The sequence below is a fragment of the Seriola lalandi genome, unplaced genomic scaffold (assembly GCF_002814215.2).
Source record: "Seriola lalandi dorsalis isolate HSWRI2012SDOR001 ecotype SW California unplaced genomic scaffold, Sedor1 jcf7180002054578, whole genome shotgun sequence".
Classification (NCBI taxonomy): domain Eukaryota; kingdom Metazoa; phylum Chordata; class Actinopteri; order Carangiformes; family Carangidae; genus Seriola; species Seriola lalandi.
The window spans coordinates 167,986-195,723 of record NW_019525131.1 but is presented as its reverse complement, the minus strand read 5'-3'; the positions used below and the strand labels follow the sequence as shown (position 1 = coordinate 195,723).

The following is a 27,738-nucleotide window of genomic DNA, read 5'->3' as shown; positions in this document are numbered from 1 at the left end:
AAAAAAAAAAAAAAAAAAAAAAATATATATATATATATATATATATATATATATATATATATATATATATATAGTACAACAGTCCGGCTTAGGATAGTCAAGACCTAAAGTGCTTTGTGCAACAGATGAATTTAGACTCAGGCATCTGAAGTCTGACTGATTGTTATATTTAAGACACAGTCAGAGTCTGTCTTTGTGAAACCGTCCCCTGAACTGCTGACTTTTTCTCAATCAAACTGAATGATGTGATTGTTAATGAATCACAAGTTTAAGCACAGCAAACATCCAAGGTACACTCAGTGGTCATGCACAAGATGAACACAAAGAGACACACTAAACCCAGTCCAACCTCATCATGCCTGTGTGCTAACTGCTATTCTAAACTACAGTCAACCAGGATTTACTCCCCCCACCCTTTCAAAAAAAGGACCAAGAGTGGACTCTGAAGCCCCTATTCCACTGGTCAAAAAACCCGCTAAGACCCGCCAACATCAGGCGTTTGTTGTCAATAGAAAAGGGTTTAATCGGCATTCACACCCACGTCAAATGACTGCAGTAGACATAGGTATTTATCGGCTTTGGCTCCGAACGGCTCTGATTGGTATTGATGTAAACACAACACTCGGATGAATCCGATAATTTCCGCCCCTTTTCCTGCTGTAACGCTGCAGAGCACAGACACTGTACACAGACCTGTCACCTGCCCCGGCGCTGCTAAACCAGAAACACTACACAGGGATGAAAGAGTGAGCGCAGGTTCAAAGCAAGTTTTTAAAACACAATCACTGATCGTAGCGTCTCACACCGAGGCTCTGACACTTTTTGAGGAGTTCCAACATGAGGATGAAATGTGACAGATCTGTTTTACGAGTTTGCAGAGCAGCTAGCAGCTCACTCTCTCTCCCCTGCTTGTGTGTGTGTGCTCTGTAAGTGCATGTGATGACTCCTTGCAGTCTGTCTGAACAGAAAGGCGAACTCAACTGGCAGTGGAAAAGGGGTCAATTGGATTTTATTAGCGGGTTTACCCGCGCTTAGAAAACCCGTTTATACCAACTAATTTTGGTGGAAAAAGGGTATGAGACTACAAGTGTTGTCCTGCCTCAGCTGCATACAAGACTGGCCATGTTGGCCCATGATCCACAGCCAGTCACTGTTTGCCAGAGCAGTCGCTGTGAAAAGCAGTGTGTTACTGTGTAAGGCCAGAGAACACACCTCTGCAGCGAGTCTGTTTAATCTCATTTTAAGATTAATGTCACACACCACACTCCAGGTTTACAGACTGCTGCTGTTAAAAACACAGCAATAACAGGTACATGTAGTGATGTGAAGGTACACACAAGTGTCCTGATGTATTTTAATAGTGTGTGCCATGTTGTTTGCGACACATGTACACATTACGCTCTTCATACAAAACATGGCACGAGAGCTTCTATTGCCAATACTTGGCAGAGAACAGGATAAATATTGAGGCGGCGTCCTACACTGAAGCAGAAATCTGTGAGATCCAACTTCCAAACAACAGCTGACTCAAGACCCTGACAGGAAGTGTCAATGGGAACACAACCAGGAGTCAATGAGAAGGTACAAAGTCCCTTCTCCCCAAACTCTATGCACTACTACTAAAAAGTGGTTTACCACAAGGCTCACATTATACTGCCACATCCTATGTCCACACACTGGAACATGCTATGACCATGACGATCTGGAGGAGCCGCTTACACAGATTCAGACAAGCTACAGGTCAATGTCCTCCCCAGTTGACCTGAGACAAATAATGCTGACTAATCCACCATCTTTTTCAACCGTCTAATTACTAGTTACTCACAAAGTAGGCTGTTTTAGGGGCCTATTTACCTATCTTCATTTTAAATGTACTATTAAGAGTTTGTTGAAGCCCTGGATGGAGCTAAGCTTTCCAGTTTGTGTAAATCCGGCTTCAGGCTAAGATGTAAATACAATGCTGACAGTGGGTCCATTCATCAACTCATCATGCACCACACCAGTAAAATTTTAAATACCACAAAAACAAATTTAAAAAAAAGAGAAAATCCAGTTAATACTTCTAAATACAGATTGAAACACATAGAACTGAATCAAAAATGGCCTGATCTACCTGAAGCAGCAGAAGCAGCAGCAGCAAATGTGAGAGGCTAATTCCTCCTGCTAAAGCATGTGGTGTTTACATTGGCCTGAGAACAGTCTGAGGAACCTTCAGAAGGAGAACGCTGTGGTTAGGTTTGTCACGCAACTTTCAACAAACTTTAAAAGCATAGGGCGTGGGGGCTGTGGTGCGGACTGCTCACCAGCTGCCTAATGAAAGCCCTGTGGGGCTACTGCTACAGGGAAGTGAGTGACACCAACAGAAAATTGGACTGCACATCAAGTAAAGACATTAAAGTTTTGAAAGGGAATTAGGTTCTTAACATTCTGGCAGTCATCAGACACCACTGTTAAATCATATCTATCTAAAACACTGCTGTTCTTATATGCAGCTTTCAGTTCCACTGGCACTTTGTGAAAGGAGTCATGCAAATACAGATATACAGTTAAACTTTTACATGTTTTATAAAATGATGTGAATAATATCAGTATCATTAGTTGTCTTAAGTTTTTCAATAAGATTTTCTGTCCATCCTTTTATTCATCCACATGGTTTCTAATTAAACATCAGTTCTGGGTGCCACATTTCTAAATCTGTTAGCTAATAATACAAGGATTGGATTATATTAACAGAGACCAGGCTTAATATGAATTAGTTTAGAATGAATCAGGACAAACGTCACATTAAAGAGACAGGAACTGGTATTTAATTCAGGAAAAGAAGCCATTTGATTGGAGGGACAGGGACCCCTTTTTACAGCAAATGGGGACAATAACTACTCCCTTGGCAAGGCTAATGGAAAGTTTGGTTTCCTCTTCCACTATAATGAAGTTCAGACTGGGTGGAGGAGTACATACTTTGGGTATTATGAGTGCAAGATGGGTGCTGGTGGTCTGATTCACTTTAAACCAGTGTAGTTAGGTATGATTGCAAAGCGACAACTGCTGTTGTGAGGCAGCTGGTGTTGTGGTAAAAGTTCACACCTGGTTTAATCCTGAGAAAGATGGGTCCTGAGAAGAGCTAACAGCCAAGCTTCTTTTCCTCTTCCCCACTGACGAGTCTAAACACTAGGGCAGACAGTAGAGGGGCAGGGGTCAAAATCACACAGCCTCTATCCACCTTCAGTCACAGTTAGCATGAGTACAACAGGCACTTCTGGTTGCACCCACATGGTTTGCTCCCTTTGATACAACTAACAGTGTCCTGTACAGCTGGGATATGACCTCCTCCTGTACATCCAAGACTGGACCTACACAGGCGAAGAAATCCACTTTAAATCTTTGTGGTACAGATGTGATCATTCTGGCCATCAGTCCAGAAGAAACCACGTGGCTGTGATTTGCTTCTGTCAGGACGACCGTGGAAAGATCAACCCTGTACAACAAGAGGCCAAAAGTGTCTCTTGTTGAAGCTTCAATATCATGTCCGACAGAGACAATAAAGGCCAGTGCAGACAGGCAACACCATGGCTCAGAAAAGACCTTTGGGACGGGAAGGGGGTGGGGGGTGGGGGTCAGCAGATAGTAAGGAGTCCATGGTTGTCCTTTCGCCACCAGCAAAACAACGAATGCATATCAAATATCTGCTGACTAAGAAGGCTTTAAGAGTCCTCTGAGGGGTGATGTATTATTTTAATCAAGTTGTTCACAGGCCACCATCAACACAGGGAGAGTTCCTGTCTCTTGTTTACACGAGAAACTTTGATAGTATGCAACCAAACAGCAAATAATGGGTTAAGTCTATACAGTAGAATAGGGTTAGTATTGGGAGAAAAGTTGATGATAATCCTGTTGTAAACTGTCTAATCATCTGTATCACACCGAGATGAGCTCTGATGTTCTCAGCCTTACCAAATGTTAACTATAATATTGTGATGGTTTATTACAGAGCTCATTAGTATTTTAGAAACCAACAAATTAAAATAGTACACACACACACGTAAATTACTTCTACACTTACTTGGCTACATCATAAGCTACACAAACAGCAGCAGTCCCAGCTTCAGGACTAATAAAGTTTATACTCGGCAAATGTCCTTTTCTAAAACATGTAGGTCCTGGCACTGTTCTCAGTGCTGATCCCAGAACTATGTTTACTAAGTTATCTTGTTAACTCTGCAAAGCTCCCACAAATCTGAGACATGGACTCTTTAACCTGTTTTTAAAACGAGCACAGGAGAGCCCCACATCATACTGAGCCCTAGCCTAACCTGATGACATCACTGTATGTGTACAAGTTATGGTTAAAACCAACAGCAGAGAGAGAATGTGAGATAACGTGTTGACCAACGACAGTGTTTCTCACACATAGACTTTATATCAAAGGTGGCCAGAGTATATTTGGCGACCCATTTATGCATTTTTTTTAATCCGCCCGAGAGAACGACGCCAACTGTGATTGATTAATCTCCCCTCACTCTATCCCTCCTGTTCATTCTGCTATCACAAGAAAGGTCTACTGACAATCGCACATGCTCTACAGAGAAACACAGAGAGAGAGAGAGAGAGACAGAAGAGAGAGAGACAGAGAAAAGAGAAAGAGAAAAGAAAGAGAGAGAGAGAGAGAGAGAGAGAGAGAGAGAGAGAGAGAGAGAGAGAGAGAGAGAGAGAGAGAGGTCAGAAGACGCAGATATTTTACAAGCACGGTCCCTACACACTCTCACTCAGAGATGGAGTGTAACTGTGTGGAGTCACACTCGCAGCTGTGGAGGGTCTCTTTATTTAGGGGAACGGCAAGCTTTGGGCCCCCTCACCTTTCTTCGATGGAATCAGGAAATTCATTTTACCCAAAATATTGTGATTAAATCAATATTTTTGTAAAGGATAATCTTATACACAGCATTAACAAAGACGTAGGTGCCTCTTTGGCCGCATTTTGTTTTGGCTGAACATGTTTTCGTTTGCTGTCTTAATCTAATATCATTTTTTCCACAGTTTATTTTTTCAAATATCAAGTAAAATAAAAAAAAATAAATAAAAAAAACAAAAAAACACGGGCCATTTTTCGGGTACACAGCGCCATGTTCATTCCAAAATACATGTAACCTCTAATTTCATCATGTGTGCGTGAGAATAGTCTATTGAATGTCTGTCTGAGGCAATTTAATCCTTGTCCTTAGTAGGTATATGGCATTTCATCCATCCCGGACTCAAAGCCATGCTGCACTCGTCTGCGAGGGTGGTTTGTAAGTCTACATTGATGCAGACTTGGTGTTGGAGGGCTTTATAACCCACTCCCATAGTTTGGAACAACACTCAATGTGGCGGACCCTCCACACGAACGTGCAAACGGATTGAGAGTGGGTGGGTGGGTGGCTGGGGGGCAGTATTGGAATTGGGCCCTTTTCTCTGATTGTGTATTGTTTTCTGACTTGGTAGTTAAATTCGAATTCTATGAAAGAAAGCGGCAACTATGCTGCGTTGGTAGCTACACATGCAGCGAAGTTGTCCTGGCTAAATATACATACCCATCGACTTCCCGTGTGGGTAGATGGAGGGGTGGGTTGGATCTATTAAGTATATTATGTGAAATTAATAGAAATATTCAATAAAACAAAATATTGTGTTAAACGTCACATGTATTTGTTGTTTGTTACATGTAGCAGACCATTTTTGTGCCAGCAGGTAGTACCAGCCATTTTCGCCGGCTACCACCGCAAGTATATTTCAGACCTGTGGGAAACACTGAACAATATACATATTTCATAGCAGGAATGTACAAAAACTTTGCTTTCTCTTTTGCTGCCATGCTAAAATTTGGAGGTACCCACAGCAGTGTGCTCACTACATATTAAGGGCTTCAACCTTCAATGTGAGCAAGTGCCAACTGACCCGAGAGACGAAGTCATGACATCAAGTCTGGGTTTGCCTCTCTTCCACTAGCTACTGCAACTCAAACCGCTTTTCTTTCATCAGTCTTCCTAAATGCTGAAGTGTGTTTCCATTAGAGCTGCACACGACCAGAGATTTTCCTGGTTGACTGATAGCCGTTAGTTGACTAGTCATTTCACTGTGATATTAATTTAATTATTTAGATGTATATTTTTGTGGGGCATTAGAAAATGGTTTGAGTCCAGGGTTCGAGTAACATTGCTAACTACATTACAGAGAAATACAAAATTGTAATAATAAGCCTTTCCTTTAAAATATTAATTTTACAAGCATGTGTATGAGGTGAGCTGCCTGCTAACTACTCTGATGAAGCTGTAATGACTGTGAATGACAACCATGAGAACATTAGAGTGAGCAGCCATGCTAAGTGGCTAATATTAGGCTACTTACATGTTTCAAATAATAAGTCATGTTTGAGGTTGTTGAATGACAGGTGACTGTTTTTATGTCGCCTTCTTGGGGTTGTCCTTTGAAACAAATGATCCACACTCTGGACTTCCTGTCTAACATACTGATGTATTATGACTGTTTTAAATTCTAGTGTCACTTCACCTGTCTAATATGTAACTATCATAAAGTTGAGAGTGGCATACAAACATGTTCAATTTATATGTTGCTGTTTAAAAGTGAACTGAAACAAATCTGGTGTTTAAGATGTTTTGAGAATCTTAGTTATTCTATTCTAGTTTAATCTGAAAATAATATACGGGTGAAAACTTATCAGGCCACTAACATTTCACACAAAGACTGCACAAAAAATGACTGAAAACAATGATAGAAAACACAATGATAACACATTTTATGCCTGAGAAGTAAAGTTTTACTATGGTCTATAGTTGATTTGATACTTTGCCAGAAGTTTTGTAATTCCATCAGTCTGTGAGTCCTGTACCATTAAACTAAACCATGAGCTGACTGTTACAGCCATAGCACAGCACCAGTTCCCTGTGCTCCTTCCTCCTCTGCTAAACAACTGAACTTCAAGAGCCACAGTCCAACTCTGATTTCTTCAACCAACATTCATTTACAATTGCTTCATACACAGCCACGCCATAACACACAGCTATGCTCCCTTTACATTTAATACTGCATGTTCACATGGGTCAAATATTTTGCAACAAAGACACACAACATCCTACAATATGCACAGTCAGAGCTGATGCCATCCAAACACACTAAGGACTGCAACTTCTCAAATTGTCATGTCATTGTCAGATGCATGTTCTCTGCTTGCTTCTGGACTCCAACATTTGTATTCCTTGTTTCAAAAACATCTACAATGCTGCACAAACTTTGTCACCTGGCATAGACATTAATAAATATGGACACATTCAAGCCTCAGCTGGTCCTCATCCAATGATGGGCTCATGTAGTTCAGAGTATGTCAGATATCTGTGGCATAAAAACAAAAAATGCTGCTGGTCAAATGCTTTGCACTGGCCCAGGTCTTCTGCTCACAGCTGCTCAGTATCCTCAGACCAAGTACTGGTACTTCTGTTTCAACTTCCAACTGTGTCTCTGACCTACTTTAACATGGACTAATAACTTCTGTGTCACAGTAAAAAGTGGCCCCACAGGTTTAAAATAAGGTAAAACATTTAGAAAGCAGTCATTACATTCAGTATAATCTGCTGCATAACTAAAGTAACCCATCATTCTGCCAAGATGTTGCCCCTTTGGAATAATCCTCTACACAGTTCAATTAAAAACAGTCCCATTACATTTTAATAGTCCATATTAGACTTAGTGTTTACTATGTTAATGGATGTTTGTCTGCAACAAACAGCAGGACTGCAGTGTCAGGGGTGGAAGGCTGTCACATCAGTGGGGGTTGGGCTATGATTGCACACCTGCTCTGTAGCAGACACACACACACACACACACACACACACACACTCTCTTTAGGAAGATGGTCAAATGTACACCCCAGGCTTTAACTTAACCAAACGTTGCCTGTCTGCAAGGCTCAAAATAATGGGCACAAAATATTCAATTTTGATGTCAGGCAACTTGATTATACACACATCTGGTGCAAAAAATGACATCACAAGTAGACAAAATCGCTTCCTTGTTTATATTGTGTGAGAAAACCAGCGTCATTGTCCCTCATGCAGAATCCAGGACAAAGAAACTGGACTCCACCACCCTGCAACCTCTGGGTTACATCAGAACTATTCTCTTTGTAGTGAAGGGGGATTACAGAGCTTCACATACCTAGGGATCTCACTGACAAAACCTGGACTGTGTGACTCACTGTATGATCACAACATCACTGGTGAATTTAATGTTTTGCGGAAAACTATTTGAAAATAGCTGCTTACATTTATATTTAAATTATACACAAAAATCTTCTCTTGGTTGACTCAAAGCAGTGTCGACCAAATACGAGTTAAGATTTACTTTTTAAACCTAAAAAAAAAAAAAAAAATCCTTAAAAAGTGAATAATCAACATTCTTCTGATATTTTTAGTCTGCGACAACTCTGGATTTTAACTCCAGTGCAAACTCTGGATGATTTGCCTATTTTGTCAATATAATCAGTATCTAGTCGTCAGTACAATCGTGCCTGTTATTTTGAGGAATAAGAACGTTACTATAGTTAGTTTTGAACCAGTCCAATGCAGACAGAACCTTACATTTGATATGTCACATAAATGTTGTGCTATCATTCCTGGTTTCTACTGATAACTGACTAATAGTTAATCATGTCTTGTAATTGTCATTCATATCTATTCTTTGAGGCTGACATGCAGGGGTACATTCAAACTTTGATGTGATAAAACTTATACTGATAATGAAACCTGTGGGAAAAAAAACTATAGAAATCTTACTTATAATGACACAGACATTCATAATGCCGATTTGAATAAAACTTGAGTGGCAAGTATTGAATCCATGGAAACTTGACTATAAGCTGCCGAATGCAGGGCTAAAACAGATTTTGTTTTATTAGTTTGGACCATGAATGTAAAGCTATCATGAAAGCTTTGATATATTAGTTATGCCCTCTCTCCTCTTAAGTCTATTTCTCATAAAGGGTTATAACCATCATTGTTTGTCATTGTGTTGCCTTCAGTTTAAGAAGTGAGCAACATGTGACATTTGATACTGTTTGCAGGCTTACAATAACATGCCATGGGCCATGGGCCAATTACCAGGTTCCTCTGGAGCAGCAGTGACGGTGGGTCAGGTTGCTGCCATGAAGAGGTTCTTTCAGAAGCAGTAAGTATAGATATGACATCACCATGGACAAATCACCATTACTGAGACTAAATTTGTGGGTCAGTTTGGGATTAGGACTGTGGAGTTAACATGGCTACAATGACATGCAGCTGTCTGCCAACAGCTCTACACAGACCTTCAGAAACCATGCTTACAGTATGTACAGGGTCCGGACAGGTCTTACCTTATTACAATGACGGCCAATGCCCATGAGGAAGTTGTCTGGTTTGATGTCTCTGTGGATGAAGTTCTTTGTGTGTACATACTCAATTCTGCTGATCATCTGAAGATGAGAAGAAGGTTGTGGTTAAGTATTTCAGTCATTATTCTTCACCATCCTGTCAACTCAAATAATGAAAATATGTAAACAAACAACTCATCCTGTGTAGGAGGGACATTCACACAGATGCTTTCACAACAATTTAGAAATATGACAATTAAGAGTCACCAAAAGACCTTTTTCACTGAGGACGTTGTCATCCGTTAAACAGGATCAACACCTTTAACTCCTTACACTGATTTAAGTATTGTAGTGAGCCAAGCCAATGAAGCAGCATGCACAACATGGCTAATACAGAATTATTAGTATTATTGGTTAACATTTGTACTTTCCTGCTATGACATTTAAAAAAAAAAAAGGAAAATTCCTAAGACCTGCATGTCTTTGGACTGTGAACCCACAGGAAACCCATGCACAGATCAGTTAGGGACATCCTTACCAGCAACAACAACCATAATTAGAAACGTACAGTTTTAAAAATCGTTCTATGGAGGAGTCCACACCACGACTGTATCATCAACAACGACAGGGGCAATGCCTTTCAGAATGATTTGACAAAATGCAAAATACATTCGAATTTATAGGTCATCAGTTCAACACGGCAGATGACCATGTCAAAAACTAAAAAAACAAAAACAAAAAAAAAACCCACCTATCTGATAAAACAAACAGTATCTATAATACAGTGTTAACAAAATGATATGTTCAGTGTGGATGTTGTTATTGTTATGGTTACGGTACAGTTTGTGGTGTGGACAGTCCATTACTCTGCATAGACAAACACAGGCACGTTGGACCTTCTTGCTGGACTTGTATTTATCTCCTCATTGGGGTTGGGAAGGTTAAAGGGATAGTTCGGGTTATTTGACGTGGGGTTGTGTGAGGTACTCATGAATATTTGTTACATTACAGACAGTAGATTCTGTTCAGCGCGCTCCCAGTTGCAGCAGCAGATCACTCTGTAGATGCGCTTGTATGTAGGAATACGGTAGTTCAGTGGTTGAAAAATGTAGTGCCAAAGGAAAGTGCTATTTTCACAAGAAGATAAACCGCTGAAAATATTCTACATCAAGCTACATTTCAATGGATATTGGATTATGTCGATGGGCGTTTTTAGTCTCTAAAACACGTTTTTTCTTGTGGCTCTGTGCACCGCAACACCCCCTGCCACTCTGCAAGTGCTCCTGATCGGCTTTCCTAACTGGGAGCGTGCTGAACATAAACTACTGTGGGTTTTGTACTGACTATTCATAAGCACCTCACACAACACCACATCAAACCAGAACTATCCCTTTAAGATTTTATTGGTGCTGATACTGCTTATTGATCCATATTGTTTTTTTTGTTACTTTTTAAAAAGAGAAAAAAAAAGTTTAAAATTGCTTTATTTTCTCATATGTACGTGTATAGATTAACATACTTGAGTAGCAAACTCCAACAGCACTGTTTTGAACAATCACTATTATACTATGATGTGAAGTGTAAAATACATAAAATTAACAATTCTTTACAGCAAAAGAAACAAAAATGCTCAGTAATGTAGACTCTGCTTTTGTGGTAGAGAAGTAACACAAATGTAATAAACAAGTTACCACCAGGACTTGTTCTTTGAAACTAATTTTACTGTTTGTAGTTTGCTGCCCCTACTCCTGACACACAGGCTCTGACAGAGAGATCTTTGCTCTGGACTGGGAAAATTGAAAACAGAGACTAATGTCTTCATCAGAAACAGAGTTGATAAGCTAAAATGTGCAAGATTACTTTTATGTAGCAATAATTAATAGGAAATTATTCTCTTAATTTATCCAGTACTGAGAGCAGAACCAATAACATCAGAGCTTATCTTTAAGAATTTAGCCCTGGGCATGTTTAATACAAGATTTAGGTTTCAGCCCCTCCCCCTCAGGCTGATCACTGATTCAGAAGACTGTAGAAGTGTGTGTATGTGTTAGCTACCTGGTCTGCCAGCATAAGGACCGTCTTCATGGTGAAGCGGCGAGAGCAGAAGTTGAACAGGTCCTCCAGGCTGGGTCCAAGCAGGTCCATAACTAGGACATTGTAGTCCTTCTCTTGGCCATACCACCTGGTGACACAACAGTGATATAAGTGTGTGTTTGTTGTCGGTTTCCAATCTAACACATGTATTAAGAAAGAAATGTGTGTTTTATCACTTTACGTAACTTCATTGAAACTAGTGTGGTTGCCCATGAACAATGACAAAAGTTATACAAGTCAAACAGCTCACAGCAGACAACATATGAAAGACATGTCACAGTAACGAACATTAGTGGAGGTCAGGAGGCTGCTTGGTCACTAAATGAGGAAAAAAAAATCATATATTTAGATTGTCATATTTATATATATGACAATCAATTAATTCATAACTCAAATAAATAAAAACTCCATAAATGTGAAATGAGGTGAAATAAAAACTTTTAAATTGACAAATGCAAACAGAATAGGAGACGTTTGGAAATACATATAGAGCACAGGAAGTATCATGTTCCCTGAGGAAATCTCCGTTCAGTAGAAATGACAACAGAAACCAGAGATTTGGTCGTTGGTACCAATACCAATGAAATGCAATGATTCTCAATACTGAGTTCGATGCCACAGCAAAACCCAAAACAGAAAACAGAGGCTGCTGTGCACAAACTGTGCTAACACGAACACACACTTCCATATAGTCAGTGTGCAGCAGTAGTTTAAATTGACTAACAAGCATAGTGATGTATGAGATTAGTCAACTAAATGATTAAATGTTGCTACGCACAATAGTCTGCACCACAAATACTAGTCAGTTAAACTAGTTAACATTTTGTTTGTTGATGGCGCAAACTCACTTTCCAGACTATTTTCTTTTGGACTAGTTGAGTCGTTTAAATTTCAATTTCAATTTCACCCATTCAGACCAGGAGCCACGTCTGCGTGCTTCACACTTTACAGCCAGATGTAATGTTGGCGCATTTTACATGCTGATGTTGTTTTCTAGATGTGTTATTGGTCAAATGCATTGTGTTTCCCTGAAATACACATGGGAAGGTGAAATACATTATTGGACATGTAGTTTGTTTGCTTTTCCATCACTCTGCACAACTTAAAAACTTTTTTGAGGACAGACAGGTCGACGACCTGAGCAAGAGGAGCAATACTGAAACAGACAACAGGAGTTACCTCAACTAGAATAACAATGACAAAGAGTGATTCAGACAGACTTCAAGGTACCTGCCGACCTGCTGTCTAATGCTCAGTGGATCAGAGATGGATGACACCCGAAGGCGATCCCCTGATAAACCTGGATTTTTGTTCAATTTGTAAGTCAAATTTATTTATAAAGCACATTTAAAACAAAGTGCTGAGCTTTTGCAATAGCAACAACCATAAAGTTTAAAAGAGCAATAAGATCATAACCGCCATCACGTCACACTAGTTCTGACGACAAAAAGAACCAAAGAATGTGTCAGTGAGAACAACTATATCACTATATCATCCTATAAAAACACATTATATGATCATCGAGAGCAGGACAGGCCAGAACAACACTGTCAGCTTCGTTCTTCCCTGTCCCTCTTCTTATAAACAAGGAAAACTTGTTTAGTCACTTTTTCAGTACCTCTGTTACATCATCAGAGATGCTTGACATATTGGTGGACAATATATTATTGGCCACAGCATTTCAGTAGATAAGTTTCGGTTGTGCTGAATTGGGAGTTTGTCCTCTGCCTGTTTGCTCGACGGCGGGGCAGCACTCCTCAACACTCAAAGCAACAGCACAGTGACTTCAGAGCAGAGCACACAAGGGAGACAATCCAACAGACTTCAGGTCTTTTACTGTAGATCGATGACGAGAATTCTCATCGTCTCTAGGATTGTCACCAGAACCGATAATTTGGCTCAAAGTCGATGCCCCGAGGTAAAAAACAGTACGGTACCAGTTTTTTCGTGGTATCGAAGGCACTGAGAATTGATAGTCACTCTCTTATGAAAGTAACATATCCTATTTAGGGAGGCAGTTGAATGAGTGCTCGTCATGCCCGCTCGCGCATTAGGTCGCATTGTGCACAAGCAGGATGTCATTAACTGTATGAGCAACTTATCTCATGGTGCGAAAGTGTCTTACCTCAAAAGTGGCAGTAATCTACCAAAAACATGTGTAAAAGAACATTAACACTAATTTCTGCATCACTGGCAACATTTGAGTGACTTGGAACACACGTGAGCACAGTTTCTCCAACACATGCTCTGCGTCTGCCAAAAGGAGGAAGAGGAACGTCCACTACTAGGCTGCAGTCTAGCCACAATAACAAGTGGAAGATGGCGACAAGTTCAGGCACACAACTTGGTCCAGCCTCAGCACCTCGGCTCGTCGAAAGAAAAAGCCAGAAGAGTCGCATATGGAAATATTTTGCTTTCGAGGCGGATGAAGGGTTGATTATAGACCCGCAAAAGCCCGTTTGTAAATGGTGCCTTCGCACTTTCCAAACCACAGTTGAAATGCTGTGCAATAAAAACTTAACTGCTTATATTTTAACAAAGTATTGTTTACTTTAAATACTTGAAGGCCACATGCCACTGTTCTTTTCTGCTATGTCCATAGTTGTTTCATTTCATTATATCTATTATTTCCACATTTCTTTGTCTCAGGGCACTATAGATAAAAAGCTGTGCAATTAAAAGTTGATTGTTTATATTTTAGTACAGTATTGTTTATTTTAAATTCTTGAAGGCTACATGCCACTATTCTTTGTTTTTTTTTTATTCGTATTTTTCAATAAAGGAGTGAAATGGAATTTATTGTGTGTTTTTTTTTTTTTTATTATTTAACGTGGTATCGAAATAGGTATCAAGGATCGTGGAGTTTCACTGGTATTTGTATCGATTAATAAATTTCGGGCATAGTGACATCCCTAATTGCCTCTGTGAAACTAAATCTTCAGTCTTTGGAGACGGTCAGGGTCGGCCTCTATAGCTGTGGCAGAGCTGCTGGTGCTCTCAGGACTAGCTTCCCTGTTGACAGATACATCCTCACCACTCAGTTTAAAAAACGCTGATATTTTGTCCCGACTTTCAGAAGTTTGGGGTCAGCGTCTGTCCATCTTTAGTTCTGGAGGGGTATATAACACTTAAAGGAAAGCTTTTATTGGTTTTAATGTAACGAGTTGTTGACCTCTTCCATGTGTGGGGGGAGGGGCTAAGACACACACAGTTAAATAGAAAGCAAAGGAGATAGATTCATATGTAATTAGAGTCTACACCGAAATGAATGTATCTTGTCAATTCATCTGGTATATTGTCATTATTACTGTCCTTATGGGAGTCAGTTCATTCAGTTCACCAGTTTTGCACTGATTTACTTGTAACAGGCTCCTGTGGACAAGTGGAGTGTAGGTTGTGGACAAGCACTATGCAGCAGAAACAGGGGCAGTTGTTGACGTCGCTGCTTCATTACAGGAGCAAGGATCACTTCCTGCAGAGACTTCGATGTCCTCTTCGTGGTCAATGTTATTTTGAGTTTTATATTTTTGAGGTCCTGCCAACGCGCTATGCCTAAAGGGATAATATGTTGAGTTTTGCACCCAAACATTTCAGGTCTCAAGCTCAGTGACAGCATGAGAAGACGCACTAAATTGTGGTCACTGGTCAGTGCTCAGTTCAGTTTGTCATTTGTTAAGCGATAGTTTAAAATAAATTAATGATCTATAAAACCCTGTTGTCCCGGAGGCGTCCTCAGAAGACCTCATGCTCTCTTGTCCCTCGGACACCGTTAGAACCCTGACCATCATGTATCTGTACGTGAATGCTGTGGTGCTGTGTGTGAAAAAACATCAAATGTGATCAACAAGCTTAAAAACAAAACACAGCAGTAACAAATACAGCTGCCCAGATAACTAGTTCAACAAATTTCAACTCCTCTACAACATCAAACAAGATGACAAAGTGAAGCAATCTATGCAGCTCCAAGAGTCAGCTGATGTATAACGTCTTAGGTGTTGGTAGTTCAATACATGTGGCTTTATTTAACAGACAATTACAATATTCTGTACGTATATGCTGACTAAGAGCTGTGATGTTTTAGAGTTATAAACAGTAAAACTGAAATATAAACCTTCCCTTTTACAAACGTTAGTGTGTGTTTCACTGTTCACCACTACAGTATTTAACAGAGCACAATGGAGTTTGCTGCAAGCAGTCATCATGAAAAGAAGGTGTGTTTCAAAGTCAGGATGAGACTAGCTCTTACCCGTGATTTGGCAATTATTTGTTCCTGCATTGCCAAGTATTTAACACTATGCACCCCTGACTTATAGGAGAACAGGGACAGTCCAATTTCTCAGATTATGAAAAGTGTTACAATCTGACACTAACACAACTCTAATGAGCATGTGCTCCAATTCAATCACTTGCTTTTTGCTTGGTACAAATGGTGCATGATCCTCGATTATAATATTCTAATATTACCAGAGAGAGAAAAGCTGAAATGCACAGACTATAATCATGGTAAATATCTTAAATCTAAAATACCCAAGCTTGTGTCCACAACCACTCATTCACAGATCACCAACTAGGGACTTTTATGTAGAGGACTATCATGACAAAATGAAATAACACTTTGGGACATTGCGTTGGTCTTTTCTCTGCACCGTTACTTATGTCATTGATGTCACATGATTAAAATGTGTCATCTCAATGTCGACTGGTGAATCATCTATAATGAATAAATGTGATTTTGTCATAAATACATGATATAATACTGAGCATTTCTTTGTTTCTGGTGTGACCTTCAGTTCTCTAAACAACAGCTGAAAACTTTTCTGTCGCTGCCATTTATTAAATCACATTTGAGGCTGTTAATTCATTTCTCACACTGTTACTTTTATTCTCATATTTCATCCATCATTCCATTTAAACTTTTATTTTTAAAACTGAAATCTTTAATAACTATATTTAATTGGACTTGTATGTCCATTACAATGTGTCTGTTTTACACTTAAAGTTTTATGTAAATGCACCAAATGACCCTGTTGAAATGTGCTACACTTGTCTTGCGGCCATGTGTGCTGTGATGCTCCGCTCACATTAAACATTTTCAAGCTGCCCTGTCTGCTCATCTGCTGCCGCCTTTTCTTTTTTGTATGATGGTATACGTTGCTTGGTTGGTGACCATCGGTTGTACACTTTTCACGGTGCATTGTTGGGATACTATAAGTCCACTATGTAGGGTATAATAATTTTCACTATACATTCAGACAGCACTACAAAATGGTGAACTCACTATATGGTGAACTATGCAGTGAGTGATTTCAGACACAGCCAGTCTGTCATCGTGTGGAGAATGGGACGCTCAGCCACACTCACACACTTTGTTTGAAGTGTGTTACACAAGGTAAACAAGTTCTGTCAACTTCGGAAAATTCTTATTCACCACAGACCCAGTTCCTTAAACTAGAACCAAATGCTTCAGTCATTGTGGAACAGCAGAGCATAATGAGTAACTACAGTAGGTGGTGACTGTATAAAAAGTAAAGCAGGGTGAAGTTAGAGTGGAGGAGGGGCAGCAGGACCAGCAGGTTTGTCAGGCTCTAACAAGACTCTGCTGCAACATGAATCCAACACCACCGGTACAAAGATTCAATGAACAGTCCCTGCTTGTTCAGCAGTAAAGGTGAAAAAAGCTTTGCTTTAAAAGTTGCAGAGAAAGAAAGGGACCAAAATAACCACAAGCACAACTGGCTTCCTGAGCCTCAGTTGATATTCATTGTCCTGTGAGAGGAAATCTGGTTTATAGTCAGGAATAAAAGGCTATCATTTTCCATCCAGCATGCTAACAGCAGCAGCAATACACATGGCATATGGTAATGTTTGAATACAGCTCCACAATGTGCTCACCAAATTTCAAAACAGACGCTTCAAACATCTTTGATTTTGTTCTTTGAGTTCCCCTGGTCACAAGTTATAGCTGTTATGAATCATAGTGACGCTAGCTTTACAACACATTACTACAACTCACTTCCTGGTGTCTACAACAAGTCTTTTAAGTTACCAGCACTGAGACTCTTCTATGGCCGAGAACTGCACATAAAAATGCACAACGGGCATCGGAGCAATGTGTGCTTATATCGATGACAGGAATTAGCTTACAGCCGGTCTAATTGTAAAGAAGGTGTGTGTGTTCAGCGTTCAGGTTTCAACCAAGTCACCATGCCTTAGTGAGCCACAGTCATTGTCTTTATTCAGCCATATGCCAGCTGTACTGTATACTGTATATGGTCAAACATGTTAGCACTGTTAGTCAGCCTGTTTCTCTGTTAGCTATTCAATCAGATACACAGGAGGTTACCTTGTCTTAAAACTGTAGCATGATTCATCTTTACAACAACAGAACAATGTATCAACGACAGAACAATGTATAATCTGACCGCTATATCAATAATATATAGTTTGTGAGAAATGTAAAATGAACTTTTCTAGATTTTCAAAAACATGTAAAGATCTGTAAATTAACTCATTAAGCCCAGGAGTATCCGACTTTCCCAAAAAATGGTATTAAAGATATAAAAAGGTACAAAGAATCTGTAATCTAATTGATCACACACATGATGAACCATGATAATGCTGATTAATACTGAGTATAACCTGCTTAAAATATCACAATAGTGAATTTCACAGGTTTTGTCTTTCTGTGGCTGCAAAGAGAATGACAAACATTTAAAAAAAGGACTAATTACGGGTAATAAAGGAATGATAATGATTTTGTGTGGGACTGGTGAATCAAATAAATTGGGGTCACAAACACAGGGAAGGAAACTGTAATACTGTCACTTCAAGTCTTGATGCGTATCCTTATGTTAAAATCGTACAATAAATATGGACATATTTATTCCCTACACGAACTTGCATTGATTACAAATGACTTCTCATGTACTACTTCCCTGTTCCAGTGCGCACAAAACCATATCAGTAAGTTTACAGTACTTCCATTTTTCTACAGCTAGGGGCCAGTATTACCGTCTTCCTTAATATAGGCGAATACACAACCGTCTCCTATTATTCAAAAAATGAGCAGACAAACTCACAGGCCTCATGAGTGTTAACAGCTGCTCTGCATTGACAGGCCGTTTTAAAATGTCCAACATTAACAATGTGAAAGGTAAAACAACATTGTGACCAATCAAACATGGTATATATGTTGTAGTATATGGCGAGTCTCTCCAACATTACCACATGCTCTGTGGGGCTATACCCAACTCTCAACACACTTCAATACGACAAACAAATTGTGTGATGTTACAGTGTAAAGCAGGGCCATACAAGGGCTGAAATCACTCGGTTAAAAGACACTTCTACTGTGGGGCTCGGATGGTTGTTTTCGCTTCTGTGCTCCGCCGCCATTTTCTAACAGGGTAGGGGAAGACATGTTGGGAACTAACACAACAAAAGAGGAGCGGCCATTTCCAACCACATAGTTGCTTTTCCTCAGCCTTGGCAGCTGGCAGACAGGTTAAAAGAACAACATTGGGTCTAAACACAGGCAACACAAAGCAACTTGACATGTAAAGTGAAAACTCGACGGGATTTTGAAGTGTTCGCGGAAAATTCATCGTCAGTAGAATCGACTAAGTAACCTAATGCAGATTAGCAGGCCTACTGCCAACAAGGTTGCTGCCACTTCGACATTAGTTGTGTTTTTTCCAAAGCAAACAACACTAATATTGATGGCATAACAATTTGTCACTTCTTTGTCAATGATGACAGCACGTGAAAAGGTTGCCCCTTACCTGATGTGAGGGATCCCAACACCACCTTGTAGGATTTTGTACAGCTTGCTTTCGTATAACAACTGTGGATGTCTGGCTTTCTGTGACTCCAGTTTTACAGCTACCTCCTGAAAATGGCACACACACAAAAAAATAACATTTACATTTAGGTATGTACGGCTCCGTGCTCACTGCGTCAGTTACAGTACAGACTAAATATCCTGGTACACATTGTAATCGTGAAGCAGCTTTAGCCAAATCAATTTAACAGCTTGATAGCTCAGGACTTGCTAACCTACAAAGCCGTGTTGCAATCTGCCTCAGATACTTCAGACTCATATGTCCCAGCATAAAAACTGTACAACAAGAACACACACATATATATATGTTGATGCAGTAAATTACCTCTCCATTTGTGATGTTGATGGCCAGATATATGTCGCCGAAAGATCCCGATCCGATTTTTCTGACAAGCTTGTATTTTCCACCGACTATGAATTCGGCTTTGGAGCCACTGCTGCTCGCCATAATATCCACCAAAAGACGATTTCCTCCTGATTCACTTTAGGAAATTCTGTGTGGCAGTCTGGCCCGATCGTCAGCAGAACATACAGAGACCTGGGTGTCCACTTGGTGTCGACGGGGGTAATTATGGATTAGCTGTTGCTCCAAATAATAATATCGACAACGAACGGAACAGGTAAGCTGGAAAATAGATTTCTCCTGGCGTTATTCCCTTTAATCATAGGCTACCATCTACAAAGGATCTGTGTTCAAATAAAACCTCATCCGAGAAACACTTAATGCCGTGTCAGTGTCGAAATATATACATCCACAACTAAATCCGAAAAACTACGGCCTTCGACAACCACCCAGCTACCTCGAAGTAGCAGCTAGTCGTATCTAACGCTGGCTAACGTTAGCATCAAGCTAACGCTGTCGCAAGGACCGCCGCGGAAAAAATCTCCGGACCTCCTCCGTGCTGAGGGGCAAAGGGTGCCTTTTCGATTACACTTCCGATTGTATCGTTGGCTTTTCAATCTTTTCAGTCCCTTTTCGGTCGTTTTCGACAAACTTCAAGGGTCGCAACCGTCTGTACAAAGCGCAACCCACTCACTCCGCCATCTTGTCTTCTCTACCCTTTCTCTCAGCTGGTTTCCGTTGGAGGCGATTAGCTAAGGTTAGATATCCCAGGACGCCTTCACGTGCTGTCGGAGATAATACAATCAACAGGCATGAACGCCCGGTTATATACAGAGCCTCATTGTAACTGGGGACGGAATTGTATTCTCTATGCGCACAGTATATCCAGTCAACAACTGCACAGTTAAAATTGGGATTTATTATGCAGCTATTTTTGGTTAGAAGAATAATTATGAAGCGGCCCAATCAGTATCCATTGTGTGTATTCTGTATTTTACTTTTGCTTTCCTGTGCGTCTTTATTTGCCTCAGATTATAAATGTCAAATTAAACGAAGCAAACATAAAATGACCGAGGACTGTGTGATAATTTGTACGTGATCTGTGTTTTGTCGTGTTCGACCGCAGAGCCCGTGAATGCACCTACAGGTGGTATTTACGACTAACGTTGGGAAACCAGGCTGCGTCATATCTCTGCCGGCCCAACGTCCACCACAGCGTTTCACAGGCACCAGTTTCAGCCTTTTCAGCTTTCACATGTAGTGTTCAGTTCGTTTTTAATTTCCCCCCTCCCCCCTCTTTCTTTTATATCCACTTTTGATAACATAGTGAAAACATTAACGTAATAAGGGCCCATTTAGACCGTAAATTTCATGTATCTCATGAGAGGGCATTGATTTGTAGATACACTACTGTAAAAGGTGTATCTGATTCCTGAAACTGGGTAGACAGGAAGGGAGGAGCAGGATAATGTCTGTTCTCATTATAAACGGTCACTTCAACGTTAGGTCAGGAATATTTAGGAGTGACAGATTCTTTAACTTGGTGAGACAGTATCAACATTAATACACTGAAGTCAATAAAACATTCAAAATGAGCTGTTGGCCTTCACTGTTTTGTATCTGGTTACACTTGTTAGCAATAGATATGTAACACAACAACGCTGCTTTGGTCTGGTTTACAGAGTGACTGAAACCAGCATTGGAGGGAACTATGATGGAATAATGTGTGAACATTTCCAAGTCAGAAGTTTTTCCGGTTCTTCTCATTCTGCTGACGTTGCATGAATGCAGCTTAAGGGTGTGGACCACATTGGTGCAGGGGCGTGTTGCTTCAAGTACAGGTGAGCAAATCAAACACAATCCGGACACTTGCTTATCAGATATACAGGAACACAGTGAGGTTTGTAATAGGCTCCAGAGGCTGTGTCACAGCAAGGACACAGACCAGGACTTTAAAGAGACTATCCTCACAGTACCCCACCTACCAGAAAACGTGACCACATAAAGTCTTTTTAAATTACCTAGAGTTTTTGTTATTTGTAATTCATACTGTCTGTAAATGTCTTTTTCCCAGCACAAGGGAGTAAAATGATGCACTGCTGGAAGTGAAACTCTGGTTTGGAAATACTGAAGATATGATTTCTTTATTGCCCTAAAACCAGTAGGCCTAGGTTTAGTACAGATAGAGCCTTGGTTCCCACCTGTGGACCGGGGCCCACTGGTGGGCTGTGAAGGTATTGCAAGTGGACTTTCAAATCATTTCCAAAAGAGTACAATTTAAAGAGACAGCCCTCCTGTAAAAAAAAAAAAGGAGCCCATAGGTTGTCTGTAAAGCAAGTTGTTATGACCCATATTTATGTTTTGTTGCTAGGTGACATCTTGGTCGAAGTAATAATGAAAGGAACAATGGGAAAAGTGTGGCGAAGTAGTATAAAAAGAGACAAAGTCCACGTCTGGAGGAGGTTGTGGTGGATGGATGAATATGACACAGGAGAGCAGTGTCCAATTCTCATGTGAAAGTAGATGTTTATATTGTAACCATGAGAAAAAAGTGTAATGTGTAATGTTGAATAACATTTAACCCAAAACAGGACCTTTTCCTAAACCTAACTAAGCCATGACTGTTATAGCAACCGTGTCGACAAAGGTAGGTATATGGCGTCGTAGGTACAGTCTGCGTGTTTATTATTGTAACCAGGACAACCAAGGTCCGGTACACCTGCCGCCGTAGAGGCGCTATTTCAGGAGACACTTGTATGGTTCATATCAGAGGGTTGAAAAAAACCACCTGCATGGTTGTTCAGGTTGGAGGATGACTTGCAATTTTGATGAAAAGATCAATAATGTTTTTAAATGTTTAAAAAATTTTAAAGAATCACACTGTTTTTTCTCATGTTAAGGCCTAAAACTGTGATAAGCCAATGATAGCAACCACATCGTATAGCTGTTTGCTATCTCAGTCTGTCATGATAAAACATTACACCCGGTCTCCTGTGTTAGAGTCCGATGTTCTGTCGACCCATCCATCCATCCTGACCATGCACCTGCGTGAGCCCACTTTGTGGGTCTGTAACTGTAAATAAAGATGGATGTAGCCTCTGTGACGTCACCCACAGTTTTCTGAAGAGCTGCTCCACTGTTGCCATCTTGGCAGTGTCAGACTCCACCTCTAACTCCCAGCTAATCTAAAAATGGACAAAGAAGTGGAGCCTGTGTGGAGCCGAGACTTTCGTGCATGCTGGTTTGTGGTAAGCATTCGCTCACCTACCTGTCACTCAAAACAGTTTTTGTACCAGGCTGTAAACATGTTTATTTCTGCTGCAAAGTTGGACATTTTAACATGGGAGTCTATAGGGATTGACTCACTGCTGGAGCCAGACTCTAGTGGTCATTAGAGGAACTGCAGGTTTTGGTACTTTCATTTTGGCTTAATTTTCTGGCCTCAGAGGTTGATGCTTGGTCAAAATAAGCTGCTTGAATAAATGTTTCTGAGGGAGGAAGGTCACTGCAGCGCCATTTCCTGGCCAGTGGATGATGTTGCATCGGCCCATTCATATTTGCTACTATTATTATTAGCCTCATTATTAGTCTTTATAATCCTTTTTAGTTTTTAGTTAACTATCAGCAGCGGCATAGCTGACATGAACACAAAGAGACTGGTCAAACTGGCTGGGTCTGTGCTTGGCAGGAGTCTGGACTCACTCAGGACTGTTGTGGAGAGACGCATGCAATGTAAGATGGAGGTCATCTTGGACAATACCAACCATCCTGTCCACAACATTCTGGCAGGACAGAGAAGCAGCTACAGCTGCAGCAAACCTCTCATCTCACTGTGCTGCAGAACAGAGAGGTTCAGGAGATCCTTTGTTCCCACTGCCATCAGGCTATACAACACCTCAGCCAAAGGTAGTGGACTAATCTATTATTATTGTTTATTTATTATTAACTGTTATTATTATTGTTATTATTAATATCATTATTAACTGTTATTATTATTGTTATTATTATTATCAACTATGAGCTAATGGACACATGAATTTGCCCGAGGGGATAAATAAAGTATCTATCTATCTATCTATCTATCTATCTATCTATCTATCTATCTATCTATCTATCTATCTATCTATCTATCTATCTATCATCAGTATAGTATTAGTTTATTATTATTTTGATCATTGTGTGTAACCTGCATTATGCTATTTTCTCTTTCCCCCTAGTATAGTTCTGTATATAGTGTAGTATAGTATCATAATACCCAATCATCACTCTTCATGCCTGAACCTAACTAATCCAGTCGACAAAGGCAAAGAGTGCAAGCCAATCAGGAGCAGGCTAGGGGTGGGTCAAAGCCAGTTCAACAGGTGGTGTATAAAGGGAAAACATGATGTGTCAAGCTCACACCTGTCGTCCACACACTGGGAGTCATGAAGCTGGCTGTGCTCCTGTTCTGTGTCCTGCTGCTCTCTGTCTCTGGTAAGTCCATTCACAGTTTACAGTCGTGATCTCTAGTCTCTCTCAGTCTCCTTTAAACCACCAGTTCAGTGAGGGAAGTTTCCAGCGTTTCCTGAGCAACACGTTAAAAACAAGACAGACAGAAGGATCAGAGTGAGAACAGGTTCAGTATTATCTCCACACTGATACTGTGGATTGAGAGATGACAGTTTGTAATCACAGTGTAACAAAGAGATAATCTGTAAAAATCTAAAAACAGTCTGCCTGTCAAATCAAGCTGACGTCATGAAGTGAGGAGGAGGTTGTTTTTCTTGTTTCTGTTGTTTGTTTATTGAAAAAGTAAAGAAGGTGAAGTGTTTTGGCTGCAGATCAGGACTCTTTAACTGTGGTGGATCATTTTCTCCCAGCTGTGGTTCTTCCCACGGGTGAATCGGTTTAAACAGCTGTGTGTATTTACCAATCACACTGCACACAGATAGCATAGTACCTGATATTAACATGAAGTCTCACCATAGATACCGAAAGACAGTCAGCTATGGTCTGGACACAGTGGTCTGTCCAGTTTTACTGGCTGAAGTCACAACTATTCGTCCCAGACAATAGGGAGTAAAGTTGTGCCGCACCTGAAAGTGAGAGGTTCAACATTGTTCTCCACAACAACAACAACAGCAACACACAAAGAGCAACAGAAGCAGAGGAAGCTGAGAGGACAAAAAAACTGGTTACAGAACACAATGGACTGGTTTTGTGCGAGGGGTGTGAAGGGCTGATATTATGCGTGCGTGTGTTTGTGTGCATGTGTGCGTGTGTGCATGTATGTGTGTGTGTTTTGTCCTAACTTCTCTAAAGAACCATTTTAGGGTTCGGACTTGGTTTTAAGGTTCAGGTTAGAATCAGGTTTAGGTTTAATTTACGGTTTACGGAATGTAGTATGTCATTGAGTGTCCTAACAACTACAGTAAGACAAATGTGTGTGTGTATGTGTGTGTGTGTGTGTCTGTGTATGTGTATGTGTATGTGTGTAGTCCTGTCCCAGGAGGATGTGACTGCGACTCAGTTTGCAGACAGTGATGAGGTGATATCTGGAGAACAAGAATCTGCGGCTGAACCCAGAGAGGTGAGACTGCTGCAGAATCACACAGCTCCATGTCTTCAGTTTATTAAAGTCATGACCAAACTAAAACATCTGAAAACTCATCTCTTTTTTTCTTTTCAAACCTTCCCCTTAAATTGCTCCAGATTTGAAAAGGTCAGGTGTTGTAATGGTGAGAAGGAGACAAAACAAGTATGTGTGACAGCCTGTTGTGTTGTCAACACTGCTGACTTGTGTAACAGAGCAGGGCTGACATGTGGAACTCCAACAATGGCTCAGTTTCCAAGCAGAGACAGTGTTAGACACTGCAGAGGAGACAGGTGTGAAGAGACTTAGTGATATTTCAAATCAATCATCCAACCTGTATATATACTGTATAGTCATGTCTCTGCCCTAATACTATATGGTTATCACACTTACCACTGTGACTTGGATGACAAGGTCAGAGGTCATAACCCAGGTAGCAAAATAAATATGGCCCATACTTGGCCACATGCTTATTTTCATCTGGCCCAGTATACATCTGGCTCCATGATTGTCAGACGCTACATACTTCCACGTCTGGATTAATTCTGGCACACTTATAGCCAGACTCTGCCCGGATGTGGAACTACATGGGCCAGACTCGGGCCGAGGCATGATGGGCCAGAAGTTTCATTTTCCTGTCTGAGCATTGGTGTCTAGAGGTTTCTTTTTTAAGGTTCTGGTTTCTAAGTTTCTTAGATAGTGAACATCCTTAGCTGAGCTCAAAGGGAACCACCATGACACCGGATCACAGGAGAGACTGGTCCCCATAACAGCTCTGGACTGGGACAGACTGGTTTCTACAACCATGTCTCTACTCAGTGACTAACGCTTGCTCCTATGAGAGACTGTGGAGGTCTACTTGTTAAATTTTTAAATGATATCAGCTGATATCATTTTTAATTTATGTGTGGGAGAGTGGTCCTGTATTAAATCTCAGTCCGATCCATCAGTAATAAGCAGTAGCACACTGAGTCTGTGTCAGAGATGTGTTTCTGTTATTTACTCTACTCTCACTGCTATACATGAGGTGGACACCTGTCTGTGTCTGATCAATAACCATGTGATCACCTGTCTGTGTCCAGCCTGAATGTGAAAAGTATGGAGGAGTCTGCACCAGGGAGTATGATCCAGTATGTGGCAGTGATGGAATTACCTACAGCACGGAGTGTACTCTCTGCAGGCAGAACAAGTATGTAACACTAACACACACCTACACCTACGTATGCGCATATACACTGAAGTCAAACCACAAAGCTCTGATGATGTGCATTGTTTGTTCCTACAGAGAGAAGAAGAACAATGTGAGAGTGGCATCCAAGGGGGAGTGTTAACTGACTGTGGCGGACAGTGACACACAATTGCTACTTTATCTTCTCAATAAAGTTTCAGACTGCAGCATGTCTCCTATGTTATAACTAAATCTGCATTTTGGCATCTCAGAAACATAGCTAAGGTCAGAGACCTTGTGTCTAACCAAGACTTAGAGAATCTCATTGATGCTTTTATATCTTTTGTCGATTATTACAAAGCTCTCCTCACTGGTTTACCTGATTACACCATTAGACAGCTACAATTTATTCAGATGCTGCTGCTCAGGTTCTGACTAAAACAAAGAACAGAGCAATTCACTCCCGCTCTCAGGTCTTTGCACTGGCTTCCAGTCAGATACAGAGGTCAATTCAAATTTTGACTTACTAAGTCACTAAATGGTCTGCGCCCTAAATATATTTCAGAAATGTTCAATGTATATGAGCCAAATAGGTCTCTAAGATCTACAGGAGCTGATCAGTGGAGCCTACAGTTAAAACTAAACAGGGTGAAATCGCTTTCAGCCACAATACTGCCCCCTGCTGGAACCAGCTCCTACTGGAGGTCAAATCTGCCCAAACTGTAACTGGCTTTAAAAAGAAGCTAAAAACTGCTCTGTTCTCCTCTGCCTTCATTTAATATTTTAATCATTGCACTTTAATGAGATATTATCTATTCTATAATCTGTGTTTTTATACTGTTTTATGATTTATGATGATTTTTCCTTCTATCCTTATGCTTCTTTTATTTCTGTTAAGCACATTGAATGCCCTCTGTGTGTGATAGTGTGCTATACAAATAAATTTACCTTGCCTTATTCTTTAGTAGTCTGGCTGCATACAGTGTTTCCAGTTTAGACCAATCAGTGAACACAGTTTTGGAGATACTTCAGAAACATGGTGCTTCATTCCTGTAAAGTTGGGACTCATGAGATTGCACAAAAGAATGGTTTGAATCAGAGCAGCAGTGGCTGAGATATCCTGCATTTCCCATAATGCAAACGCCACATCCCTAGTTATAATGGACTGTGGACTGTGATCAGACCCTGTTCTGAAGCGTTTCTACATGTCATGTAGAAGGTCAGAGGTGAAGAAGCAGCCATCCTGGAAAAAGACATTCATTGTTCATCAACCAGAGACAAATTTCTTTATTCTTGTACTGAGTTTCGACAATTTGAGAGAAACAGA

General features: G+C 40.5%; 2 protein-coding genes across 4 annotated transcripts in view; one reads left to right on the top strand and one right to left on the bottom strand.

The window, feature by feature from the left end:
* csnk1a1 (casein kinase 1, alpha 1) overlaps positions 1 to 20,406 on the bottom strand; it is a 28,305-nt gene extending 7,899 nt beyond the window's left edge. Inside the window, exons 1-5 of one of the 3 annotated variants that reach the window (XM_023417795.2) lie at positions 19,654 to 20,406; positions 19,270 to 19,376; positions 11,450 to 11,576; positions 9,398 to 9,496; positions 3,085 to 3,168 (exon numbers count right to left, since the gene is read on the bottom strand). In XM_023417795.2, the coding sequence (XP_023273563.1) occupies positions 3,085 to 3,168; positions 9,398 to 9,496; positions 11,450 to 11,576; positions 19,270 to 19,376; positions 19,654 to 19,776 (540 nt within the window). In that variant the 5' untranslated portion in view covers positions 19,777 to 20,406. The remainder of the gene's footprint in view (positions 1 to 3,084; positions 3,169 to 9,397; positions 9,497 to 11,449; positions 11,577 to 19,269; positions 19,377 to 19,653) is intronic. The other 2 variants (XM_023417797.2, XM_023417798.2) reach the window with 2 other exon arrangements.
* Positions 20,407 to 23,988: 3,582 nt separating this feature from the next.
* LOC111663569 (trypsin inhibitor ClTI-1-like) lies at positions 23,989 to 26,638 on the top strand. The gene is made up of 4 exons (XM_023417801.2): positions 23,989 to 24,144; positions 25,149 to 25,240; positions 26,326 to 26,432; positions 26,529 to 26,638. Exons 1-4 carry the CDS (start codon positions 24,096 to 24,098, stop codon positions 26,572 to 26,574), a joined length of 294 nt encoding a protein of 97 aa, XP_023273569.1. The 5' UTR covers positions 23,989 to 24,095; the 3' UTR covers positions 26,575 to 26,638.
* The last annotated feature ends 1,100 nt before the right edge of the window (positions 26,639 to 27,738 follow it).

What these genes read in the sequence shown, in the direction of transcription:
- LOC111663569 (XM_023417801.2), top strand. Translation starts at nt 24,096, where the DNA reads ATGAAGCTGGCTGTGCTCCTGTTCTGTGTCCTGCTGCTCTCTGTCTCT. An exon ending in CCTGCTGCTCTCTGTCTCTG is followed by an intron (nt 24,145 to 25,148) that starts GTAAGTCCATTC and finishes GTATGTGTGTAG; the next exon opens with TCCTGTCCCAGGAGGATGTG. An exon ending in CTGCGGCTGAACCCAGAGAG is followed by an intron (nt 25,241 to 26,325) that starts GTGAGACTGCTG and finishes GTCTGTGTCCAG; the next exon opens with CCTGAATGTGAAAAGTATGG.